Source organism: Salvia miltiorrhiza, chromosome 5 (genome assembly GCF_028751815.1).
Source record: "Salvia miltiorrhiza cultivar Shanhuang (shh) chromosome 5, IMPLAD_Smil_shh, whole genome shotgun sequence".
Taxonomy (NCBI): domain Eukaryota; kingdom Viridiplantae; phylum Streptophyta; class Magnoliopsida; order Lamiales; family Lamiaceae; genus Salvia; species Salvia miltiorrhiza.
The window spans coordinates 5901946-5914558 of NC_080391.1; the positions used below are offsets into that span (position 1 = coordinate 5901946).

The 12613-nt window shown below is 34.6% G+C and overlaps 2 protein-coding genes across 3 annotated transcripts; one reads left to right on the plus strand and one right to left on the minus strand.

Annotated features, from left to right (window-relative positions):
* Window positions 1–1924: 1924 nt before the first annotated feature.
* LOC130985478 (protein DEHYDRATION-INDUCED 19-like) lies at window positions 1925–6495 on the plus strand. Of its 2 annotated transcripts, none has more exons than XM_057908469.1 (6): window positions 1925–2307; window positions 2378–2517; window positions 3628–3705; window positions 3820–4103; window positions 4315–6071; window positions 6206–6495. In XM_057908469.1, exons 1-5 carry the CDS (start codon window positions 2235–2237, stop codon window positions 4424–4426), a joined length of 687 nt encoding a protein of 228 aa, XP_057764452.1. In that variant the 5' UTR covers window positions 1925–2234; the 3' UTR covers window positions 4427–6071; window positions 6206–6495. The 2 variants fall into 2 exon arrangements, with proteins under 2 accessions (XP_057764452.1, XP_057764453.1); XM_057908470.1 differs by having other exon boundaries at window positions 1948–2307; window positions 2396–2517.
* A 176-nt stretch (window positions 6496–6671) lies between these two features.
* On the minus strand, window positions 6672–10626 carry LOC130985477 (MACPF domain-containing protein NSL1). The gene is made up of 7 exons (XM_057908468.1): window positions 10303–10626; window positions 8930–9168; window positions 8307–8511; window positions 8101–8184; window positions 7842–8025; window positions 7536–7702; window positions 6672–7460 (listed from the first exon to the last, which is right to left on the minus strand). The coding sequence occupies exons 1-7, from the start codon at window positions 10579–10581 to the stop codon at window positions 6765–6767; spliced, it is 1854 nt and encodes a 617-aa protein (XP_057764451.1). The 5' UTR covers window positions 10582–10626; the 3' UTR covers window positions 6672–6764.
* Window positions 10627–12613: the final 1987 nt, after the last annotated feature.

The following is a 12613-nucleotide window of genomic DNA, read 5'->3' on the forward strand; positions in this document are numbered from 1 at the left end:
GGAGATTAAGAATAAAGGGAGGATAGTGTAAAGTTGGTAGGGTCCACTTATTTTATGTGAGTAGAGAAAGTAGGGACCACATGCTATTTTAGGAAAGTGTCAATTCTAATGGGACAAACAAAAAAGGCAAGTGTGCCAAGTCTAGTGGGACGGAGGGAGTAATAGGTATAAACATATATCTATATATATTTTAAAATTAAAAAAAAAAAAAAAAACTCAAAATTTGGGAGGGTGCTCTAGCCCCCCTACCCCCGTCCCTGGATGTTAGTCTAACTAAAAATCTATAGATTAATCATAATAAATTACAAAAACTAGAAAGTTAGGGCTAAATTTTTATAACTTAGAAAAAAAAATGGGCTAATTTTAGAAAGTTAGGACTAAAAATCTATAGATTAAATGAGTCTTGCTAATTTTATAGATTTACGAATTAGCTCGATGGGCTCGTACGAGTAAGTAAAGTAATATTCCAATTTGATAATATTTTTCGTACACTAACAATCTATAAATATAATATTATTATATTTGTATATATTATAATATATGCATCTATAATTACATGTACATTCTTAAATCGGTACATCGTATGAAATTTTTTCTAAATGCTTAAATTTGTAAAAATAAAAATAATATAATTAAATTGCATATAAAATATCATAAAAAAATATGTTTCATGTAAGGAAAGAGTTTACTCAACATTCATAAATAAAGTTAATATTCCTTAAACAATAATATATAGGATAATGTAATTCCATTAATTATAGAGACCCTAGCATTATACGTGTATATACCTAAACTATCAAATATTAAAAAGATAATCTATTAATTGACACTAATTAAGAAAATTAATTTAAATATAAAAATTCTTTAAGCAAATTAATTACATATATATATAAAGCTATCTATAATAATAATAATAATAATAATAATAATAATAATAATAATAATAATAACAAAGATTTTTTTTAAGGCGAATAATAACAAAGATTTGGTTTACTCTTTTTTGGCATACAAATTAGCTTATATATATATATGTGAAGGCTAAAATAAAACAACTCTTAAAATATAAAATACGAACTATTGTCACTTTGTTAATCCTTAGATCATCAAGATTTACGATTGATTCATCACTTTATTGGGTAAATTCATGATCCTTAGTTTGAATCTCATAGGTAAGCGATAATTTTAATTTCCGCAATTCAGACATTAATTTAAAATTTACCCAATAAGGTGATGAATCAATAGTAGATCTTGATGATCTAAATTATTTATGACAATAAAAATATTATCATAATAAATACAAAAGCATTATATAAAAAGAAGTGTATAAAAAACATTAAAAGCTTAATATTTTTAAGGACAACTTGTTTTCGGGTGATTCAAATACTTTGATACCCAATGAGAACTTGGAGTTTTTATGAGAATATTAGAAAAAAATCTCTTTGCCTCAAGCATTATTGATTTTAATTTGGGGCCAAAGTTTTTAAAGTTTAATTAAAGTTGAAGACAAAAGAAACTCCTTTATACAATCTCACTTTAGATAAAGCTGTATTATTAAACTGCGGATTTATTAAAAAAAAAAAATAAAGCTACATAATTGATAAATTGGATGATTAAATATTTTTATCCTTAAAAGTAAGATTACTCAAATCTCATTTTTTGATGAGATAAGAATCAATCAAAATTAGCTTAAATGATAAAAATAATAAAAAAATTTGGTATATCTCAAAATTTTAATTCAACAAAATAGATAAAAAATTAATTTTATTATTTTTATTTATCAAAATTAATCTTTCAAAGTAAAAAGCTCAAGCATTATATACAGATCATTCCAAGAATTTTATCCTTGTACCTCAACACAAGTACAAAAAGTTTAACCATGGAATTTTATCATGTAATGCAATAACCGAAAGACCAAACCTGACTAAAACAGTTTGAAACTTTGTACTAACAAATATAAATACCGACATTTTCTCTCGACGTCACCTTCGTGTTCACTGCCCAAACTTTGCAAAAATTACAATTGCACTGTAAATTGTTGTCGGAAGATCAGCCTTTTAACGCAAATTAATACGTGAATCAAAATCCATCCCTCCATTCTATAGCTCAACCGTAAAGGGAAATCCATTCCATTCTCCTTCCTTCAATTCGACTCTCGATTTCTCTCATTTCTTAGGAAATAAAACCACCATCTTTGAAGCCCCTTCTTGTTTCTCTTCTTCACTAATTATTTATTCATGGACTCCGATTTCTGGACGATGCGCCTCGCCGCCGCCAAGAGGCAGTTCAATAATCATCACTCTCAATTGGGTCTGTTTCCTCGTTTTTCCTCCATTTTTTTTCTTATTATTTTGTTGAATCTTATGTTTTTTTTATAAAGATCGGTTTAACATCGAAGATTTTGACGGTGAGGAAGAGGCCCGACCCGACTACCTGTGCCCGTATTGTTATGAAGAGTTGGATATAGCATCCCTTTGCTCACATCTGGAGGCTGAGCATTCGTATGAGTCCAAATCCGCCGTGAGTTTTCAGATCTTTATTTGTGTATTTCATTTTTGTTGATGTTTTATTTACAAATTGCAGGAGTTGTTGTCATTTTTATTGGTAGATTCGATTCGTTTGTTAGAAAAAGCCAAAACCTTGATGTTATGAATTTTGGTAATCCTATTCCAGCTAAGAATTATCTATTCATGGAAATGTTTGGTTTGGTTAGGGACATTTTCAAGGGTTGTGATACTTGGTTTAATTTGGGCATGTTTTCTAGCCTATTTTGGCCATGTCTTTTGTTAGAGTTTTAGCTCCATAAACTTAGTTTTCCTGGATTGTATTCATTTAACTGCAGTCTGCAACTCTACATCGGAAGCTTGTTTGTTAATTTTGGGGAGCGTTTACTCTTGAGGATTAGCCTTGATAGATAAAAATAGTAAGACTAATCCCTTGTTTACTTTGATGTATTGGAACTTTGGGATATCCCAGTACCCTTGATAATTTCTATCATTTGAGCTAGTTTTGTTTGATTCATTTTTCACTGAAAGGGTGAGATTGAAGAAATCCTAGTATTAATCATGCAAAGTAAACACCCTCTTAGTGACCAATTCACCATTGTTGCAGCCTAATATTATCTAATAGACAAAAACTAATGGCACAAACTTGATGTATCAACTTGTCTATTGATGCCATGTTTTACTCCCGCATCACCCATTTTAGGAGGTGTAGTTGTATCGATCATAAATTCCTCACCTGAGTGACGGATAACTCGATCTGCACTCTAATCATCCAATTGGATGCTTATTTATCACTACGAAGTTTGGTTGGTTTTTTAATCGGCCATTACACCTGGATGGTAGTGGTAGCAGAGGTTCTAGAAGGTGGTGTAAGGCATGGATTGCAGAGAGAAGATCCATGCCCCCATGTAAGAAAGCATGAGGTATAAATTGTTTCGTTGGTTGTGGAACAAAGCAGATCCTCGTAGATCTGCAGGCTCAGTTACTCGTTACGATATTAAGTTGCATGAGAAATAAACGACGCCAAAATACATCGATATTTCCTGATTGTAAATCTTTCTTACTTTGAAAAAGAATACTAGCTCTTGATCTCTTTCATCATACAACATTTACCCTTTTCTTGCAGGTTTGTCCTGTTTGTTCAGTTAAAGTTGCTGGTGACATGATAAGCCATCTCACACTGCAACATGGACACTTGTTCAAGATATCCTTGTGTTGAGAATACCGTTGTTATTTGTATTTTGGTTTCAGTTGTAGAAAATACTTTTGATGTGCTCATACCCCAATACAACCAAGGATATCTTTAACATACAGCTACATGCAGCGTCGTGGCCGATTGCGTAAAGTTCCCTTTCCCAATAGTCAAGCCCTCTCCCAACTGGGGAGGGATCTCAGAGAGGCCCATTTACAGGTGCTTCTAGGAGGCAGTGGATTTCGGTCGACCAGTGCAGCTTCATCTACTGCCGTGAATGATAATCTTCTCTGCTCTCTTGTTTTGAACTTCCCTACATCTGAAAATGATGATATTTCAAAATCTTTGATGTCGAGTTTAGAGGAAAATTCTGCCAAAAATGTGGCACCTCAGCATATGTGGAAATCAAGGTACCAATCCAATTTCGATTTTTCAAAACCATTTTACGGGCTATGTTTACACTATTTTGCATCTGAAAACTTATGTTGCAGCAAAATATTACCGATTTTTCATGAATGAGAACTGAAAATTTGATTTGTGTGTCCATGTGGTTTTGGAACCACGACGAAGTTCTGCTCAAGTTTGTGTAATACTCGACTCAGTTTTGTCATTTTTGTGCAGTTTTCAGTCTTGCTTGAGTAGTGAAGAGCGGGAACAGAGAATGAGCCAGGCAGCTGGAAGAGCTGTTTTCGTGCAGGATCTGCTCGCGTCGACTCTATTAGCCGATCACTGAATGTGGTAAGCTTTTCGGCCACCCAAAGAGCGTCTCGACAGCTGTGACAAACGTATTATATCTTGGCTAGTATGATTTTGACAAGAATAATTTGGTGTGAGCTGAAACTGAGCTGTGCTTCCCTAAAAACGTCTCACTGCTTAAGATATGAATATTTCTTGCTAGTGAAGAGGGATGTGAGGAAATTAATTTGAACTAGTGTACATTAATCTGGGCAAGGAATGATTCAATTCACAGATTTTAATTTGATTGTAACTTGTAAAAGTTTGTTCCTTCAGAAAGAAAAAGAAAACTTGAAACAGATTAGAAATGCATATTCAGTCTCTCTCTCTCTCGGCCTTTTTTTTTTTTTTCTTGGCGTCATTATTTTCCATTGCAGAAGCATATCATTACGACAGATTGTTGTGTCCCTTTTTTATGTACTAGACAAATCTCTTAACATTTCTTTTTGAGTTAATGTCGAATTAATAGAATTTGAATTTGAAAATTTCACACGACTTAATACGTTGCAGCATCTCCACATGAAACGCTACTCGTTTCTAATTCCATTGAGCTGCGCCATGTAGAAGCAGAGTGCAGTGGAGAAAATGTTGTGAAAAGAAGAGGAAATAAACTAGTATTCGTGATTGAAAAAATTAAATCGTGATAAGGTGGGCGGCGGGGTGGGGCCGACGCGCCGCATCGGTGTCTGGCGGTAGATTTTCAGTACTAAAAATAAGTGCTCGGGTCCCATGGCTGTTCTTGTCCACTAAATTAAAAGTTTGATAATCTCTTATGCTAAATTATAAGTCTAACTAAATGTGTATTGTAATATTGAAAGACGAAATTGAATCGGATAAAAGGATCAAATCAATTATTTTTTTTTGAGGGGAAAACAAACTATCATTAATTAATATCGGAAACAACAATATTTGTGAGCCAAGTAGAAAAGTCTGACTTCTGAATCATGACATCATGTGCAGAACCGCTTTATTTATCTCATGACGTAACGACGAATATGAAAAAATTCCAAAATAACAGTATTACGAGCATGATTAAAAGCTTTCCAGAGATGGTCATAAAGCGAATGTGGGATCAAATCAATTAATTGGACGGTCCTTTTTAAACGAGTATTATCCTATGTTCAATTTTTCTGCATAGAATTCGTAAATGTATATTTTTGTCCCATTAAGAAACCATCATTTTAATCTTTGAATAGAAAAACAGGCTGCGAGAACATTTCAATCGGCCACCGACTTAGTTTATTTAAGTCGGATTTTTTGCTAGAGTTAATCCACCAATAATTGCCCAAAGAAAACGATATAATCGTGATTGGATGTGAAGTCCACGTCATATTTTTCATATTGAATTGTCACTTATTTATAGGAGAATAAAGATGAAGAAGATAGAAAGAAAAGGATAAAAGCGTTCTCTGTTCCTCTCCTTCTCCTACTCTGCATAAAAAGATAGCATCATAGAGATAAGAACCAAAAGCGACTTACGTTAGACGACGAGGTTTAATAGTTTCTGCAATAGTTGTCGGAAAACTAGCCGGAGAGATGCTGGAGTTGTTCCTGCTGGGGTGCACCGGAGTTGTGGTGTTCCTTCACGGAGCCAATTTTTTCTTCCGAGCTCTGTATTCGCGTTTCTCCGTCCGCCACATCAGGTTTTTCATAATTAAGCACCCATCTATATCTTTCTATCTACATCGTATTTTGATTTTCATTTCGGTTGGAAATTTTTCTTGTATTATTTTATTTTTTAATACTTAGGGTTTTTCTCTTATGTTTTCTGCAACAGTTTCTTGGGAGCTGCTGGTTGGTAGAAGCGGTCCGGTTCTTTTCAGCGGAGCAGAGCCAAATACCTATCGTGATATTCAGTGATCAGTTAATTTATAAATCTAATTATAAATTAGATGAGGTTACCTTGCGGATCACTCATATATTCTAATTGAACACTTGTACGAGTGTATTGTACAGACAATCGCAAAAAAAATTGTGTATAAGTTAAATAGACGCCCATAACATCCAGTTGTATAACCGAGTTACTTCACAATTTTGGTAGAGTAATAGAAAGAATCGTTCAATCAATCACTCTCAAGTTTCCTAATCTGTATGTGTGTATTTGATTTTGATTTAAGTTGGCGAGTAACATGTATACATAGAGTGAAACAATGAGTATTCCAACTGCTACACATTCTTTGACAGATTGTAATCACTACTTGATTATGCTATTCTTCTACGTGTCCATATAAATGAATTCAAGCTTAAGGCTACAACAAAAAATATATTTTGGGTGCTATATGAATGGGCAAATGTACACAAAATGTACAAACAAGATCTTGACACGCACACTTTCCTCATATCATATCAACAGAGTCATCACAAACTATAGTCAACAACGAGTACTTCACTTTGATTCGTATCATCCCATTCTCCACGCAGAGCTTTGCTCCGGTGACCACCCAATACCCCGGCGTATCCTCGGGGCCCCTCACCATCTCCTTGGTGTCAACAAAATGCGACATCTTTGGAGCTCTGGCCGGTGAAGGCGGCCCTCCCGGGTAGACGGCAGAGTTCAAATCCACCTTGGGCGGGAGCTTCTGAGGTTGGTTCAGAGCAGTACTAAATGGTGTGCTCATCAACATCGACATCAATCCCGACTTCTTTGACGTTGCCGTGGGCCCATCCCATTCGGACCGACGGATGATTGCTGATGCCACCATCGAGAACCCAAGCCTCAAGAAGAGGACCTTCTTCATTCCAATGCCCTTGACCTCGAACCACGCCCTCGTCACTATGGAGGCGGAGTCATCAATCCGTGCCCCGTGGTACTCGACTGGTGCAGTGCATATGTGCGAGAATATACTCCACTTCACCGGCTCAAAGTAACCGCGGTGTAGAGACTCGTCTTCCGGCTCATAACTATGGTCGGGCGAGAGCTGCAGAGACTCGGGGAGTGTTGACAGATGCTGCAGATGAATTGCCAAGTGATCACTCCTCTTTCCTTCCAAGTATAACCGGATGCCCGTCACAGGCCGGCTACCGGTATCAACCTACACATTTGAATGTCGTTTTAAGGAAATCGTGCAAGTCCGAAAAACTAGTACAAGATTATGAGTGATGTTTACCTTGACAACATTGACATAGAGCTTAGGACCCAATAGTGTGAACTGGAGAGAAGGAGATGATTTTTTCTTGCGACGAGGGCCGAGAGGAAGATCATTGTATGCCGGTGCCCACTGCCGAGGCAACTGATACTCCAGAAACTGGACGAGTTCCTCTAGGGGCGGTTTATCTGCACAAAGAAGAGGATATTATAATGGTCGATTACAAACTCTCAAAATAGTGATATAGCCATTCTTTCTTTCAACTTATTGTGTCATGTAATTATGTGAAAAATATAAATATATATAGCAACTTGATAGCACACTCACATCGGAGGTAGAGATTGATCGCATGGCTTAAGAAACCACTGCCTCGGACGCCGCTTAGCAGGGAAACAATAGGCACAAAGGACATAGATATGACATTGGGATACAGAGACACTGTCGAAAGCCACTGATTATGGCTTTGAGAGATATCTAAACCCCCTCGTCCGACATGAACGCTCAACAAATCCTGCAGCAATATACTTGGTTGTTAAGAACGATTGAAGTCGAATTACTTATCAAGTAATCTGATATGTAGACTTACATCATTTTTGGAGTGGGAAACAACGGGCGGTCTCACTGTACTTGCAAATGGTAATTGCAGATCCCAGATTATGGACTGTTCAACCTGCAAGCAGGGGATCATGGTTTATTAAGTACACTGCAATCTACTGGAAGTTCGTCTGTGTTAAACATCTGAGTATGTTTTCAAGTGCACTAATATGGTATGGACTCTAATTTTCCAAGTACCTTCGACTTTGTTGATGAAATATCTGAGTTAGCTGCTGAGTTTCTGTCTCCATCTTCACAAAATCGATCATCTGCTAACTGCTTCAACAATTTCTGCACTTCAGTAGGCTGGAGATTTGAATTTTGAAGCTGCTTTATGTGAATTACATCTTTACCTCCCATTTTAACCCCGACAACAATGTGAGTACCGTATTTATCAATAAACCTGGAAATTCAGGCCATCAGTCATTAGCATATTAACCAATTATCAGGAATATCTAATGTGTTCACTGAGAAAACCACTTGACAACCTAAGAGTCTAAGACAATAGATGCTACAAAGCAGCGGAAACATATCAAACTATCGTTCGAATCTTTGAGGAAGTGTCCTTCGGATCACTTCATAAAGGGCGTGATTGCCTGTGATGGTTAGCAAGTCAGGTTTAGCTACTCAGCTATTTCTGAAATGAGATGCAGATATAGGCTCTAGATCAAATGTAGAGTAGAGTATGGTTTTTTATATGATTTATACTTCTTTTTGGCCATAAGCTGAGATCTTAGCAAGTAAGATTTATATATACTGGAGAAGGACTTCTACTAACAAGATTCTGGCAATATGAATGAGATTCAAGTGACGGAGCTTACTCAGCGAGAGCAACAGGATCCCATGTAGCTGGCACTTCCTTTTTCACGCTATCACATAAAGTTATTTGAGATCTCTCCAACTCAATTGTGTATAAACCGATAAACCAACCATCAAATGCGAGAATTTTGGTGGTGGACGCATCGTTCTGCCAGCTACCCTTGAAGCCGAACATTGTGTTGAACAGACCAGACGGTATTTTCCCGGACAGAGACAACTCCTGGTTGAAATGCGCTGACATCTGGACATTTTAAGCCAAGGAAACAAGGACGCTGTAAGAGTCTCGACAATGTGGTGAAGATGATCACATTACACGCACAGATGATCATCCAAAACTTTTTCCTCCCATTTAATACACCGCAATTTATATGTTTTCAGTAAGAGATGGAAACTTGCTGTATTCCTACACACTGCCAAACATGCTGATTTAGTTTTGGAAAACACTACGTTGTTTGTTAATTTGTCAGTGATGCAATCTAAACATTACTAATTCGTGATCAATATTACAAAATCTGCTAGATAAAGTCGCTGATTCATTCTCTGTTTCACTAAATATATAGAAGCCTTATTCATGAATGACAACTACAAAGTAAACACAAATGCAGACATAGTCAACATTATACAGCATATCATAATGCCATTTGAGATACAAAATAAACAAAGAAATCTTAAGAAAAGGAAATTTGGGCCATCAGATTTGTTCAACCACTCAAATTCAACAAGGATTAGGTCATAAGTTGACTTCCAGATTACTAGATTAGAGTTGCAAGACAGCTCTCTATGAATTACGAACCATATTTTACACTTCAGCTGCCCTCATCAGAGATGTAAGAAAATTTCATTTTTCATCTCGTAAGTTACAGAAATATACCATATTCGGGAAAAAGGAAGAAAAAATTTAAAGCATAAATTAAGTTATAAGCCGCCAAATTTGAATAACTAGTTGTTGATATAGTCCATATTTACCCGATAATGACCAGGAAATATTTATTTGTCTTTACTTCTTTAATAATTGAGACAGTAGGCATAGTAGCATTTAATTCCTATATATCTCCCCATTAGAAACACAACTAATCCAACAACGTGTCGCGTACATTATCACTAATGAAATCATTTGTTACCCTACATTTCGTTAATGCTACGTGTTTAAATGCACTATTTAATTAATAAAATCACATACAACCATTCATTATACATACATATGTGTGATCATTTGTAATAATTGCAAATTGACCGAGTCATAATTCATTCCAAGATGAAATCACGAGAATTCTCTATCTAATGAAGCACCGAGAAATAAACTAGGAATGAATTAATTTTCTAAGAAAAGATAAAATCCGGAAAAAAAGAGAAAGAATTAAAACGTTTTTGGTACCTGATTGAAGGTGAGAGCGTCGGAGCTGAATCTGGTACGCTCGCCTTTATCGCACTTGATGGAGGAAGGCACGCGGGAAACGACGACGTTTCCGGGAACCAGTAAGTCCTTGGTGCGGGTCCGGTCCAGTTCAATGAGACCCGACCCTGAGGGGCCGTGCTTGCAGGCGGACAAACGGAGATCCGACGTCAGATCGTACCCGAACCCGATAACCGAAACGGCCTTCTCCGCCGCGGCCTGCGCGTCCATCCGAACATTGCTGCTCGGGTTGTACGCCATGGAAGTGGAGGTTGTTGTTAGAAAATTAAAGTTGGAGCCGAGAGAAACAATGCTCTCGTTGACTCATTTATACCGTTTTAATGATCAGTGGAGCACTGTAATGACCGATATAGCCTCGCACCAGGATTGAATTAAACGAGGGTATTTCTGTCAATTCGGGTTATAGTAAGTTTGTTTTGTCTTTTCTTCATTAGAGTATCGGGTTGGAATTTTACCAAAGGTCGTTCAGAGTCAGAACTTAAGACCATTCACTGTGTTGACTTTGTGTAATAATGTCATTATATAGGAATATAGGATAAACTTTTGGTATTAACGAAAATGAGAAATTATAGGAGTAAAATTTAGTTACTTTTGACGGCTAATAGCATTAATTATATATTTAAAAAATATTAACTATGTCAAAATTCTTAAAAAAATTCTCTATAAAGGAGCCTTATTTTGCATAAAAATATTGTCCACAACTTTAAAATTCTTTTTTTTCCCCTTTGTATTTTCTATCTCTATCTCCACATTTCTTCTTCATATCAAATTCAGAACATGATCAAATTTTAGATCTTACTTTCGCACTTAAAATTTTTCAAATTCAAAAGATAGTTCAAAATTCTTAATATTATGATGCTACAATACTGTATCATCATGTACAATATAATAGTAAAAAATGAACGAGACACATAACAATACTATTATAATCCCATATATTTTTCTATGGATTTATCTTCAGATGAAGATGTCGAACATTTTCACAATTCGATTGAACGAATTACAAGTCTTATACGTTCTCATGGTTCATAAGGATCAACTTCGTAATCGACGAGCTCATAAAACTCCTCAATAGGAATTGAATGAGCATATATGAGAAAATTCAATATGGCTAATTGAACATGTAATTTGCATTTATTGTACTTGCAATTAATTTAAATTTCATATATCTATTCGTAACTTAATTGGCTTATTTATTTTTAATTTTATATTAACTTTTGTAATTTTCATTTTGTGATCAAGTAAATTATGGATTCTTAAATGTATGATTTTTTTTTATTAATTATGAATTTTATAAAAATATAAATTTCGAGCTGTTTATAAACATTATTTAAATAAAATTAAAAGTATTAGTAAATATAACATTATTTAAATAAAATTAAAATTATTATGACTTGTATAAATTAGAACAAAAAGAAAAAAATTGAAAGTCATATTGCTTCCAATAATGAAAAAAAAAAAATAGACCCCTCTTGATCTTACGGCCACGACATTTATGATATACTATCTAAGATGATCGAATTTATAGTAGTGTTACCTCAATTGGAGTACACAAATTTTCATATGAATGTTACAAATTAAAATACAATTTCATGATTTAATCATTTCTTGAGCATCCAACTGCTCATTTGTCTTATGTTTCATATACATTAATACTATTTATAATATATTAGAGGTATAATGGTAACAAAAAATATGTATATGTATATAATAAATCAATTTTTATATTTGGTCTTATACATATACTGCAAATTTTAAGAATATGTTTCGGTTTGTGTATAAATTGTAATATGCAATATATAATAACAAAGTATAATAATTAATTATAATAGTACTATATATATAGCATATATTTATACGAATACATGTTTTTTTCAGAAGTCTTTATTTTGATTTAGTAAAAATAAATGTTGTTTAATGTGACGGGTTAAATCTCACATTAATTAACTAATAAATAAAATATGAATGAAGAGTACGTAGGGAATACATCAATTAGAATTTAAAGATGTTATTGATGCAAAATAGTAGTAGGACTTAATAATGAATTATCCGTGTTCAACCTCCGATGCTCAACAAAGCTATTATTCAATAAAAATTCTCTCAAGTCAACAATATTTAGGAAGAAATTCGAGAACTCAGAAAAATTAGTTATACTTTGTGAATGAGAAAAAAAAATATTTTTTACAATTTGCATTGGATAGATATTAATTTTAAGTGTGTACCTTAGATGAATGATAATTAGATGTGAAATAATCAGTGGTTAACTAACCAC

Excerpts from the sequence above, each read along its gene's own strand:
- LOC130985477 (XM_057908468.1), bottom strand. The coding sequence starts at position 10,581 with ATGGCGTACAACCCGAGCAGCAATGTTCGGATGGACGCGCAGGCCGCG. Across the intron at positions 8,185-8,306 it reads TTTCATCAACAAAGTCGAAG|GTTGAACAGTCCATAATCTG; the intron begins GTACTTGGAAAA and ends CCCTGCTTGCAG. Across the intron at positions 7,703-7,841 it reads GATCAATCTCTACCTCCGAT|ATAAACCGCCCCTAGAGGAA; the intron begins GTGAGTGTGCTA and ends TTCTTTGTGCAG.
- LOC130985478 (XM_057908469.1), top strand. The coding sequence starts at position 2,235 with ATGGACTCCGATTTCTGGACGATGCGCCTCGCCGCCGCCAAGAGGCAG. Across the intron at positions 2,308-2,377 it reads TAATCATCACTCTCAATTGG|ATCGGTTTAACATCGAAGAT; the intron begins GTCTGTTTCCTC and ends TTTTTTATAAAG. Across the intron at positions 2,518-3,627 it reads CGTATGAGTCCAAATCCGCC|GTTTGTCCTGTTTGTTCAGT; the intron begins GTGAGTTTTCAG and ends CTTTTCTTGCAG.